We start from the raw sequence: 13,850 nt of genomic DNA on the forward strand, positions 1-13,850 counted from the left end.
CTCAACCACTGACCCACACCAGCCGGGCTGTTTTAAGCTTTTGCTTTCTGACTACATAGAGATCTGCTTTGTAAGACAGAATTATAGCCTGGAGATAGGGGTTTGGGAGTTAAGCAGTTTACATACGGGGATTGACACCACTATCCCAGGAGAGGCCTTGGAGTTCATGTGAGTTCACCGAGGTTACAGCTTCGTTCTCAGAAGGTGTAGGTGGGCTTGGAAAAAAGAAACTGACCAGAAAGATAGGAAGAGCCAGAAAGAATTGTGCTACAAAGCCAATTAGGTGGATTTTTTTCCCTTTCTTTTTTTTTTTTTTTTGAAGAAATGAAATCATAAACAGTTCTAAAATCTTGAAAAACACAGCCACATATATCCAATAGAAGTCACTGGTGATGCTTACAGAACCGTTTCAGTTCATTTATTCAGAAAGAATAACAGGTGCTGGGAAAAGAAAGAAGGTGAGACCACCAGTTCAGGGAACTGCCTCCCCTCTGTGCAGGAAAAAGAGGCATTTGGGGTGAAAGATGGAGGGTTTTTCTCCTCATGGGTGAGACAAGATCACCTGGATATGGATTTAAGGATCATCTGTCTAGAAGTAAGAATTTTTATAAGCAAAACTATAACGTGGAATGCTCTTTAAACTTCACAGAACATTGTACATCCACGGGCACACCAAGTTGGATTTCACAGTCTGGCATGCTGCAATTGAGAAAGCAGCAGGTACAGATGGAAATGCTTTGCAGGATCAGCAGCTCAGCCAAAACGACGTTCCCATCATCGTGAACAGCTGTATAGCATTTGTTACGCAGTATGGTACGTATCGCAGAGTTTTTATTCGACCCCCAAACTCATGGTATCACTCTTACAGTTTTTAAATGGTACCCATTGGATTGAATGAGAGCCTTTTGTATTTGTTAAGTATATCAGTGAAAATACAAATGTAGTCACTGTTCAGTAAAATGCCATTCCTTTGCCCAGTAAAACTCATTTAAATGGTATAACGTACTTTAACTATTTTCTGCTTCCTTTACATGCAAAAACATTTAAATAACATATTGAAAGAATGTATGTTGAGAAATGTATATTAAAAATAGGTTAAAGACTATTTTTCAGATTTTACAAGCCCACAGTGAAACCTAGGGGAATGCAGTGTGCTGCCTCAGCATGTTTTTAGAAGTGGTAAATGATGGGACAGCATGGGAAAGAATTTTCTTAGCATGCATACAAGTGTGTATGTATTTATTTTAGTTACCGTACTCTTGGTCTCATGGATATTGACTGTAACAGTTTTGACTTAATTATAACATTTTCTTTGAATAGTGTACAGGTAAAAAACAAACAGCTCGATACTTACATGGTCCAGTTTTATTTTAATGTGCTGCAGTATTAGATATGCCTGAGGAATAAAAGTATGCCTTTATTCTTCATGTTCAATTTCAAATTACTATGTATTCTTCAAATTCCTTCTTTCTGTTACAGATTTCCTTAATACTCTAGAACAGGCGTCCTCAAACTACGGCCCGCAGGCCACATGCGGGTGTTTATGCCGTTTTTTTTTTGTTGTTTTTGTTTGTTTGTTTGTTTGTTTTACTTCAAAATAAGATATGTGCAGTGTGCATAGGAATTTGTTCATAATTTTTTTAAACTATAGTCCGGCCCTCCAACGGTCTGAGGGACAGTGAACTGGCCCCCTGTTTAAAAAGTTTGAGGAACCCTGCTCTAGAAAATAGAAAAGTCTTAACTACATTTTTAATATAAAAATGTTTCTACTTTTAATTTGCAGATAAATGCCATTGAGTTACATTATAAAGGTAGAAAAGGGTAAAATGATTCATCTGGTATTTCGGAAGGTGTAGTAACTTATTTTGTTCTCCTAGAATTAGAAATGTGTTTAGGAGTTTTTAATTTGAAAGAGAGTATCTCAGGGAGAGAGCTGCAGTGAAACACTGTGTTACTGGTTCCTTACTTCCTTGTTGGGTGTCTGTTGTGTGCCAGCCGCTGACCTTGGTCCTGGAAATGCAGCATAGGAGTGGGAAGTGAAAGACAAATCCATGAATCGTGTGTTTCTGCATGAGAACTGACAATAAATTGATTGATATGTACCAAAATACCAGAAATAAAAAGAATTTCTGAAAATTTATAATATGTGTATATTAATCTACTTTCTTCTAAGAAGAGCACTATCTTAACGTGTTTTTACTTAGTTCATATGTAATCCAAGAAGAGTTAGCATTAATATACAGATTTACTGTGTTTAGATTATATGTCTACTGTGACTATGTATTTAATCACATTACGTGGGCATTACTGTGAGGTTTCTTCCCATGATGATAACGTGTCTGTATCTTATCAGCTATAATCATCTTAGTTTAGTTGGAAATGGGGGAGAAAGGCGGTCATCATCTTCATTTTATTTGTTACTCAGTATTAGTGCACTTGCATTTTGCAGGTATGAATGAATTGCACACATTATGTTTTGGCATGAGCATAACCTCACTGGGAATTTTTACATCGTGTTAGTTTCATAATGGCATAGAGTCTCTTGTAAGCTGACAAATGATTAAAATAACTCTAACTCGACTACCTCCAGTGTATACAATTTCATGTTTCTCTAGGGAAATCAGAAGCTACTTTGTGATGTTTGTTTGAGTTTAAAATCATTAAGCACTAGATTGTTTTCAACTAAATTTCATACATTATGTCTACTTTGTAACTCTAACGCAAGGTACATTAACTTGCATATTAAAGTAATAGAGCCAGTGAAAGACTATTTTTTTTAATGTTTTTAATGAGCAGAACATGGGGAAAAACCCAATCTTATTAGAAAATGTCTAGTGATTTTAGGATGTAGGTGGTCAGCCCAGAGCCTTTTAAGTCACACTTATTTTGAACTTTCTGACTTTTGGGTTAAAATTTAAAAGCCAGGTTTGTTTGTTTGTTTGTTTTTGTGTGTGTGTTATGTTCATTGTGTCAAGATTTGAACTTGACAGAGTTCACAGTATAACTTTTATAATTTTAATTTTTTAAAATGAGTTGCAGTAGTTAGTTCTTAGGGGAAATTAATTTATGTAATTCACATTCAGTTAACTTATTATTTGATTACCAGCTATTAGAAATTCACTTAACTAGGAACACAGTATCTCAGAAACTTAGTCATTATTGTTTTTTGGAGAATTTGCTTATTCTTGCATTAAGGGGTCACTCATTGAATACCTGCTGAGTTCTTCTAGGCACTATGTAACTACTATCTACAGAGAATAACCAGGACTCTGCCTTCTAGGACGTTACAGATTTGTGGATCAAAGACAAACAAGTGGGCAGTTATATCTCAAGTGTACAAACCCCTGTGGCAGAGAGGCTCTGGGGTTGGTACAGGAGTAAATCGCACCCAGAGTAAGGGTGATCATGGAGGGCTGCATGGGTGCCTACCCTGAGTCTTAAGAGAAAAGAGAAGCTTATTAGAAGGTAGAGGAGGAAACAGGGTGTGCCCATGTGTGGAGTCGTGAGGGGCATTGTCTGTTTAGGGAACTTTGTGTCGTTAACTGTGCCCAGAACTTGGTGTGAGAAGAGGGGAAAGATAAAAGAGGCAGGAGGGTAAGGAAAATTCATGTAGGGAACTTATATATTGTAATTAAATCCTCACACTTGCCTCGTAGGCCTGGAGAGGGCATTATGCAGATTTTTAGTCATGTGGTGACACTGGTGGACCTACATCTTAGGTCACACTGGCATTGTCCAGACAGACTAGGGCTGCACAAGAATACGGGCAGGGAGTTGTAAAAACCTAGGTAAGGAACTGAGTGCACAGAATAGCAGCCTGGAGGATGGAAAGAAGGCGGGGGGGGGGGGGGGTCATAATGAAAAATCTATGTGACATAGTTGTTCATTTGTTTTTGTTTTTTTTAAATCTGGAATGTGAGAAAGAAAGGTTCTGCATTGGGAAGGATTGGGGAGAAGGCGATGCCATATATCAAGATAGAGGAACAAATAAAGAACAGGTAGAGGTTGGGAGGTGAGGTCGTGAACAAGGCAGGGAAATGAATTTCTTTATTTTGATTGGTCCATATGTGTAATATGGTGTGTGTGTGTATGAGTGTGTGTGTGTTGCAAGTATATGGTACATGTTTCTTTAAATATATTTGTATGTGTTTGGAATCTTAGAAATTAAAACCTGGGTGAAAAAGTATATGTAAGCGGTTAAAGTAATGCGGTTAGGTGGGTTTACCCAGATAATTTTGTGGGGAGTGGGGAGTGAAGAACATTGAGTTTGGATTCCGGGAATCACCAGTAAATGCTAGAGCAGAAATAAATGGAAGGGTGGAAGAGTAGCCATAAAGGAAGAGCTGGGGAATATGGCATCATTATGCCATGAAGGCCATGAGATTAACATAATTCTAATGTGATTCATTTGGAGTGTCGAACACTGCAGGGGATTCTCATTAGATAAACACCAAATAGCATCTAGAAAATAGGTTGTTATTGATATTCTTGATGAAGATTGTCCTGACAAGAGTGGGAATTGGGCCTTTGATGAATCAATGACTTTGTAAAAAAGAAGACCAAACTCTCTATCTAGAAGAAGGTGAAGGTGGGAACAGGCAGACATTAATATGCAAATATGAGGGCAGAGGACTGAGGAAATTTATACCAGGGAGCCGCACTTTTGTCAGTGAAATTGGAGGCATATTTGTATCACAGGGACTAAGCGAAGATGGAGCACTGGCTATGAAAGAACAGTTTAAAAAGATACTATGAACAGCTGGGGAAAGGGCTGACCAGAGTCTTATTAAAAGCCAAGGGTGGAATATTTCATCAGGTTTACCCTGTAAATACTAAAATTAGGGGGACAAGCCTTTCCCCCTCAGACATGTTTATATCAACTCGGGTAACGATTACTTCTTGCTCATCATCCCAGCACAAAAAAATGTGTTCAAATTTTTAAGGTATCAAAGTGGATTTTGATTTTAGACTTTTTTTCATATAATCTTTTTTCCTTTTAAACAAAGGTTTAGGGTGCAAATATATCTATCAAAACAATGGCGATCCTTTGCACGTAAGTGAACTCCTGGAGAGTTTCAAAAAAGATGCAAGAAGCTTTAAATTGAGGGCTGGAAAGCATCAGCTTGAAGACGTGACGGGCGTGCTGAAAAGGTTTCTGTCTGACATCGACGATGCGCTTCTCACTAAGGAGCTCTATCCATATTGGATCTCTGCTTTAGGTAATACACATAATGTCTATAATCATAAAGGCTTGTCTTTTAATTGGCTAGCTAGGTTTTTAAACTCTTCTTTGATGATGATCTGAAGTTTTAATTGAAGTCGAAAATGTACATATGTCTCCGAAGAAAAAATGTGTAAATATCAGCAGTTGTTTATATTTACCTAAAAAGAAATTTATAGTAATAATTGCTGAATAAAGTTTTATATACTTAGTTTTGTGTGGGTTTCTTAGTTCTTACCCTGCTTGAAGTTGGGAAGTGTTATAAGCAAGTTCATGTATACTATTCATTTCTCATTAAGGTTAAAATGAAAGTTTCAATACAAGGTTGGTTTTCTAAGATTTTCCTATATGGCTCTTTTGGCTTTTCTCTGTCATTTATTCTTCCTCTTTGGAGTACATAATGACAATTTTTTTACTCCATTATTTTCTCTAGATTCTGTTTAATGAAGGTAAAAAGCTTTGCTACAGTATAAGAGAACCTATGTAAGAAATTACTCTAGAAAAGTAGTTCATTAAATGACTAATTTGGCAAAAATGATTTCAATAAATCTGTATTTATATCTAATAATTCAAAACAACTCCTTTTATAGGAACATTATAACAATACTTTCAAATATAGTGTCTTTAATCCCATCTTTCTACTAGAGATATTTTTACATTTTATTTTATAGTCTTTGACCCACACCTATAACCTATATATAAATCTTCATTTTATTAACAAATCACAAGCATTTTCCATATATTTACAATGCTTTCAAAGTGATTTTCAATCACTTTTTCAATTTTTAAAATTTATCATTGAATTATACCATAATTTACTAATATATTTATTTCTTGCACATTAATCTGTTTTAAAATTTGATAATATATTCCTTTATTAAGGAACGGGTATTTTTTCTTTGAAAATATTTGTTTATTCTAAAACATAAATGTGATATTTGAAGGGATTAATTTTGAAATGATCTTACAAAACATTCATAATTTGAAAAATTATCCTAAGAATGACAGCAGGAAGAATAGTATTATTAAAATAAAGCTTTGCAAATTTTACGTAATTCAGAAGTCTTTTATTTGCTTCCTAGTATTTCTCAAATCAATAGGTTTTTAACTTGAATCACAAGAAGAGTTGATTGTATAATTCCCTGGGATATAAAATATGGAATTAGATGATATATCTCTGTAAGCCCTGTTAACGTGCCATCCTCAGTTTTTTTTTAAAAAAAAAGATTTTATTCTAATTTATAACCATGAAATTATTTATAGTATCTGTCTTATAAATACTTACAGTGTGTCTTTATTATAAAATTAGTGATCAAAATTCTGTGACAAATATGTTTTTGCTGAAGTTTCAGATTCCCTGACAAAGATGTGTTTGATGCCCGCCTGTCAGGAGGAGGGAGGTGGGAAATGACAGCGTGTGTCAGAGAAGAAAGTATTCACCTTTCACTTGGATGGAAATTATTTGAGAATTGACTTGGAGAAGGCTTTGGCTACTGAGTCAGATAGCCTTTTCGTTTAAACCTACCAGACCTGAGGCCCTGAACCTAACTGTCCCCTATACCTGGGCTCCTGAGCATTAAAGAGAAAAAATCAACATGGTATAGAAAAATGTTAGTTACATGCAAACAAGTGGTTAGAATAAGATGGAACTTGGAGACATTGTAGAAAATAGGTCTAGGCAAAGTACCGAAAATTAGGAGTCACCAGAGATTCAGAAATTACCGAAAAATCGGTACAGCGGTCACCCTGACCTTTCAGAAGGGCCCTGTGCTGGATCTGACCAGGCTCAACCAGACTCTCTGGGTGACCTCCTAGGAGAGCTCTCTTGGGTCCCGTGCAGCCAAGGCCAAGAATGCCTTACAGTCACGTCGCACCTGTTTATACGATCTACGATCTATTCTTAAGAACGCTATTACGTTGTCTGATGTCTGTGGCTAGTTGGGCAGTTCATTATACGTTCTCTGTGACCTGAAGCTTTCTTAAGCTTTGCTTTCTTACTTTTTAAGCTTTATTTTGAAAGTGCCATTTATTTTCTTTTTATAAGATTTATGAAAATTTACTATACTCGCCTGACTTCTTGTTATCAGTGTAGTAATATTAATTACTCTGTACTGAATAATGCAGGTAAAAACTGGATGACATGAGAGTAAATGTTCGATTACATTAGGGATGATAGTTAATTCTTAATCTAGTATAATCTCTGAATGTAATTCAGGCGTTTGCCACCCTTGCTCTTAGAGAGTCTTTCACCTACCAGCGCAGGTAAGATGGTGTTTACTTTCATAGACCTCTGCAGGCTAACTCGGTACAAAGGAGTTCTCAGCTGCAGTTTTGAATAGGAGTGCATTTCAAAAATGTGTCACGGAGGTTCTTACCTCCCCAAGGATCCTAATGCCCTTTACAGATGACCATGTACTTTTAAAGATTCATTAATGTGCTGCTGGCTCTCTGTGAATAGAATAGGCAGGGCTAAACGGAAAATGAAAAAGTCTTGTTTCTAAAGGTAGTTGGGAATTGAGAGGGAGTATGTAAGTGCAATCCCCTTGAGTTATGAAGTCAGCATAAGTTATTTATTTGAAGAAAGGTCTTTTATTTCCCCTATGAGCTAGTAGGTTAGACCAAACCGCCACTACATACCTTCTTGAGACGAGAACTTTGGGGGTTCCTGTGTCTAATTTTTCCAAGTATTTGACTTCCTGGGGTTGGGAGAATGGAGAGAAATTCGTTCCTGTCCTCTTTTCCATGATTAACCAAGTCTGACCATGCTTTAGGCACAGGGTCCATCCTGCTCTAAGTCAATATCATAGTTATCTATTCTATTGTCTGCTTTCCTTTTCCAACAAATTGAAGGTACCGGGGCTGCTGGGTAATTAACAGTTCATAGTTCTCGGATGATTTTAGTTTGGGGGAGATTTTTATGATTTCACAAGAGAAAAACAGAACAGAAATGTCATTTTAACATACAAATAGTGAAATCTTTCCATAGCCAGAGTTAAACTATTTTTAAAAAATACTTATTTTTATTGATATCAGAGAGGAAGGAAGAGAGAGAATCATTGACTGGCTGCCTCCTACACGCCCCCTACTGGGGATTGAGCCTGCAACCCAGGCAGGTACCCTAACAAGGATTCGAACCATGACCTCCTGGTCCATATGTTGACGCTCAACCACTGAGCTACACTGGCCCGTCACAGAGTTAAAGTACGTTTTGCTTATCTCTTCAATTTTCACTCCACTCTGAGTTATTGACTATATTTCTATTAGGTGAAGTTCAATAGTCCAAACAGTAGAAGATAAAATATAACCCTGGGTTTTGAAAGTACTATATTTTTAATTAACAAAGTATAAAAAGTAGAGCATAAACCCATGGAATGTTTATGTAAGTCCCTTTCCAGAATTATAGAAGTTTGATATTTTTATTGAAAAGTGCTTATATCATTTAGTGAAATACAATTGTAATATTGTCTTATAATACTGTTAAAAAGCAAATTTGTAACACAGATTAATATTTTAGGCCTAAAGATTTTTTTTTAACCTCTAGATACCCAAGATGACAAGGAAAGAATTAAAAAATATGGAGCATTTATAAGTACTCTTTCAGGGGTCAACCGAGCAACATTGGCAGCTATAATTGAACACCTTTACAGGTGGGTGGATTCATGAATTTTCTAATTTATTTTAAACATGCCACTTGATAAGTCATTATTTCTGAATATAAAGTACTGTGGTTAACTTTCTACATGTGACTGCAAATCGTTCACTGTTAAGAATGGTTTAAAAGTGAAATTCCCACTAAATATCACTTTAGTGTCTGTAATTAAGGTGCATTTCAAATAAATAGCACTAGAGAGTTTCTTAAAATGAGTTAAAAATGATCATGTATAGCATCATCCTCAAGTGCAAGAATTTGAAAACTCATTTAAGAGGGAAGTCGGAGAAGAGAAGGAAGTCCAGGGCCAGACGTCTTTAGCAGGACTCTGTGTGTGAGTCCTCCTCTCATGGTGGACTCTTCCTAAACTCTTATTTCTTCATCATCAGTTTGCATCTAACCTGCCTCTAATACGTTGGTGTCAGACTGTGGATCAGATGAGGACACTTGAAGAGCCAAACTCATTTTCCATGTCAGGGCATGTAGTCCTCTGCATTTGGGAGGGTCGGAGGAGGGTATAATGGTAGCTTGAGAAATGACACCTGAAGGAAGAGGATGTTTGAAAATAACCTTTCAGGTTAAAACTAAAGGTTTGTTTTGCTATCAGTGAAAATTAATTATAAAAACCTCACTAAGTATAAATATTGCTTAAGGAATATATTCCTGCATGAATGCAATACCCCCTTGAATAAATTTCTGTGAAGCTGAATTCTGCTCAAATTACTTTGTTTGGAGTCTGTATTCAGAAATCCTCCACAATTTTTTGTCTCTTCACCTTTTCCAGCCTCCGCTTCTCATGCATGCAAACTCTATTACTGTAAAACTAATTTTCTTACTGTGCCATATAGATATAGTCCTTATAGTCCTATCTTTGTGCCTGTGAGGCATTGGGGCAGATTATTTTTTCTTCAAAAATTTTAATAGTGATCAGGCTCCTACAGTTTATTAATGAGTTACATATCATTATTCTTATCATTCTTAATTCAGTTTTGAGTTTGAGATAATGAATTCCTTCCCATCTTTCCTCTCGCTCTCCTTTTCTTCAACTAACATATATTTTACCTTCTATTGTGCACAAGTCAATGCCTATCCAGAGTCCATGTGAACAGAAACATTTGATAATCTATAATAATAAAAGGGTAATATGCTAATTAGACCGGACATCCTTCTGGATGACTTTCCGAATGAAGACACGGTGGCAGGGCTGAGCCCTTTGCACGAATTTCGTGCATCTGGCCTCTAGTAATATGTAAATGACAAATAAAATCCCAAGTCTGCTATTCCCAAACTGAGCACCAAGGAGCCCTGGGACTTCACAGTGAACTCGCGGGGTGCTGTGGAGCATTTTATATTTCCTAAGGAAGCACAGCAACATCAGGACAGATTTTCATACAGAGAATTTAGCATGAGGCATGGGCTTATAGAGGAGGGGTTGAGGCATTCATTGTGTGTTGAGGTCCAGATATGCTTCTGATTTAAAGAGATACGAACTGGGCATGAAATACTAAGACATGAGCAAAGGGTGTTTTCTAGGAAATAGGTGTGTTGGGAGACAAGATGGTTTGTAGTTGCGTGGCAGGAGGTTGTGAAAGGCTCTATCCATCATGGAAAACATGTTGGATTTTATTCCTTTAAGTGATCAAGAGTGACTGATTAAATTTAGGATAATAACCCCTGCAATGGGATAGGTTGGGAAGAGGTTAGAGTAGAGGCAGAGAAACTAATTAGGAAACAGTTTCCTTGGGCTTCTGATGAGAAGGCCTGAGTGAGAAGACACTGAGCAAATAGAATAGGGAACACTGGGGGATGCTAACCTGTGGGAGCTGAGGAATAAAGGAAAATACTATATTGTACACACGCTTGCCAGAAATGAAGGCAGCTTCAGAAAGTAGAGAGAGATGAAGAGTACCAAAGGAGAATGCTTTTGCAGAGGGAAGTCTCGAGAAAGGTGGTGATGTCTGATAGTGTCGTCAGAAGTTTGAGGTCAGTTCGGATAGGGTCAGGTTGATTTAGCACTTAATTCCATCTTTGCCCTAGAAAAAAGATCACTTCCCCATGACTAACATCTCCTTAAATCCATTCACAAGATATTGATTGTGCACTATAGTGTGGTTCAAGCAGCAGTCTCCGACTATGAGATGCCTGGGTTCTAGGAACAGAGGCAGACATGCAGATAAATTTTCCAGATGTTCACACCGTAGTGTGGTAAGAGAACAGAAGTGGTTGTGAGAGGGGTGTCCACAGTTACTATATTCTTCTCTATCAACGTGTAAGCCTTTGTGCATCTTGTAAATCCTATAGGATGGAGGCACTTGCTCCATCTCTGCTATGCAATTTGGCAGTTTTTTGTTTCTTACATTTTCATATGTATTGCTGTCATGTTTACCCACTTCCTGTACCTACTAGAATCTCTGTTCTTACAGGCAGGTGTGCCTTCCTTAGCCTTGCTTATTCTTTTGATGGAGTTGGTCTCCCTTGTTTAGTATGTGTCCTTAAAGTTTGCAAATGTAATTAGGCTATTAAGCAGCTGCTATATGTATAGCCAGTGTCAAATAGAGGGCATTAATAGACACTTTCCTGTGCATGACTTCGTGTTCTCATTTCAAGCATTTTTATCAGTGTAAATGTTCTTTTATTATGGTGGTGACTATATATATTTTTTCTTCATCCTTTTTGAGCTTACATTTGTGACTACTTTAAATGATCTTTATAGTACTCAAGTGTGGTCTACTGATTGAGAGATTTGACTCCTATTCAATTCTGTTCATTAGAAGAAGACATTCTTGGTTATATTCAAGAAAACTAGTTGTATTTTTAAATTAGGTATTTGTTTTTTTGAGAGCTAATATCCTATTTTGAATAACCATACAGACATAGCTGCCAGGTATATTTTCTCACTTAATAATACACTTTCTGGGACATTCGGCCCAGCACTGAACACTGAATTTGGAACTCTCTACTATATGCCTCCTGATTCACCTTTCTTGCCTTGTTTCCTTCTTACCCACACCTTGTTTTCCCTCTTTCATTTGTGCTTCAGGCCCACGGGTCTTTTCACACTATTCTGCAAGCATACCTTGATGCCTTAACCATAGGTTGTCCCACTATCTGGAGTTGTTTGGTAAATCAACACTCAAGTACTACGTTTTAACTTGTAGTGATATTCTTGAACAGTAGTTTTTTCTTATGTTCTTAACCACACTGTTAGCTACTTGGAAGAAAGAACTGCGTTTTTGTTTTTGGTTTTTTCTTTACATCAACCACTGTGCCTTTTATATCTGAGACCTTCAATATCTGTTAAAAATGATAAATGAGTATTATGACTTATAGTTCTATGAAATTTTCAAATAGAAGTGTGTCATAATGAGCTATGCTTTTCTTCAACAGGGTTCAGAAATGCTCAGAAATCAATCACATGAATGCCCATAATTTGGCCTTGGTCTTTTCATCCTGTTTGTTTCAAACGAGGGGACAAACTAGTGAAGAAGTGAATGTAATCGAGGACTTAATTAATAATTACGTTGAAATATTTGAGGTAAATATTTTATATCTTGTTCTCATTAAAATAGTTTTCTTGTTACTGCTTGCAAGCAAAAATATTTTAGGATGTTTTTATTCAGATCTCTATAAATATTTAAAAATAAAGACAATAAAGTATTAGTTATCTTTGATTTTTAATTTTTTAGATACAACTAGCTTTTTAAAGTATACTCATTGACTTAAACATTGATTTAAACTTTTAAAGCTGTTTTACCATCTGGTGTCTGTTGGACAGAGTATTTCTATTTACAGTGTTTTTATGTGTGTTTTTTCCTACTCAGTATGTGTGTGTGCACTAAGTATGTGTACTTACAGGTGTGAAATTATGAATGTACAAATTCAGTAATAAACACCAGGCTGTCCCATTCTGCAGTTGAAAGGGTTTCCATGTTTTCTTTTCACTGTGCACTGAATTGGAAAAAATGGAAATTCTGAAATATTGCTCTGTGGGTTTTACTAAGTCATCTCTGTTCTAATAATTTGACTTTTCAGTTTGCTTTTTTATGAAGTTAATATTTTCATGTGTCATTAGAAAACTGTTAGTATGGGGATGGTTTCTTAGATCAAAGACATGCAAATAGAGGAAGCAAACCCAGGTTTTGAAACTGTAGGGTATACCGGGATCTAGCACCATTATTATTTCTGGCATCTCAGTTTTGTCATTTAACCTTTTTGAGCATTCCATTAAATGGTGTTTTATAAGATGCCTTGTTTTCCAGGGCTTATAGTTACACCAGATGAAATGAAACGGGTTAATCTAATAGCTTACTACATGTAAAGTTCTTCCATTCTTATAATAACTGATCACAAGATTCCTTAGCAAAGGGAAGGAAACTGTATTTTAATGAAGGAAAATAACCATTTGTATCTTAATTTATATAGGAATGGACACCAGAGCTGTCGGATTCTCTTTGCTCTTTGATCTTCTTTTTATTTCTTTCTATATGTGTTCACTGTTTTTGATCAACAGCAACCTCTGTGCAATAATTCTGATACTGAGAAATGAATTAGGAAAAAGTGTGTGGCTTTTGCATGCTATCTTTATTTTTTATGTGTGTACTGTTTCATTGATTAAAAAAATAAATGGCTATCTTCATGGTTTTGTTAAATCCAACTTTAAATGGTGGAAATTTCAAAAGCACTTAATAAATATTTTAGTTTGAGAAATGAGTCTTGTCTCTCAAACTACATAGACTTCACAAACCAGTCGTCTGCCCCATTGCTTATTAAACTGCCTCGGCAAAGGGGATTCCATTGATGGGCTCTTTAGCCTGAAGTAGTATCACCATAAAATGGTCTGACCTTGATTGACCTCTGCCTGGTTGGCTTTAAGTCTGCCCTCGCTGTGCGGGCCTGCACGGATTGAGATGGCCATTCTCATTTATTTTTACTTGTTGGTCTTTAAATTCCTGAAGAAGCTTATGTGAGGATGAGTACCAT

At 36.4% G+C, this 13,850-nt stretch overlaps 1 protein-coding gene across 7 annotated transcripts in view; it reads left to right on the forward strand.

The window, feature by feature from the left end:
* ARAP2 (ArfGAP with RhoGAP domain, ankyrin repeat and PH domain 2) overlaps positions 1 to 13,850 on the forward strand; it is a 172,944-nt gene that overhangs the window by 112,359 nt on the left and 46,735 nt on the right. For all 7 annotated transcript variants that reach the window (XM_079783129.1, XM_079783126.1, XM_079783128.1 and 4 more), the window contains 4 exons: positions 650 to 813; positions 5,007 to 5,219; positions 8,763 to 8,868; positions 12,258 to 12,405. In XM_079783129.1, the coding sequence (XP_079639255.1) occupies positions 650 to 813; positions 5,007 to 5,219; positions 8,763 to 8,868; positions 12,258 to 12,405 (631 nt within the window). The remainder of the gene's footprint in view (positions 1 to 649; positions 814 to 5,006; positions 5,220 to 8,762; positions 8,869 to 12,257; positions 12,406 to 13,850) is intronic.

Source organism: Cnephaeus nilssonii, assembly GCF_951640355.1.
Source record: "Cnephaeus nilssonii genome assembly, chromosome: 1".
Lineage (NCBI taxonomy): Eukaryota > Metazoa > Chordata > Mammalia > Chiroptera > Vespertilionidae > Cnephaeus > Cnephaeus nilssonii.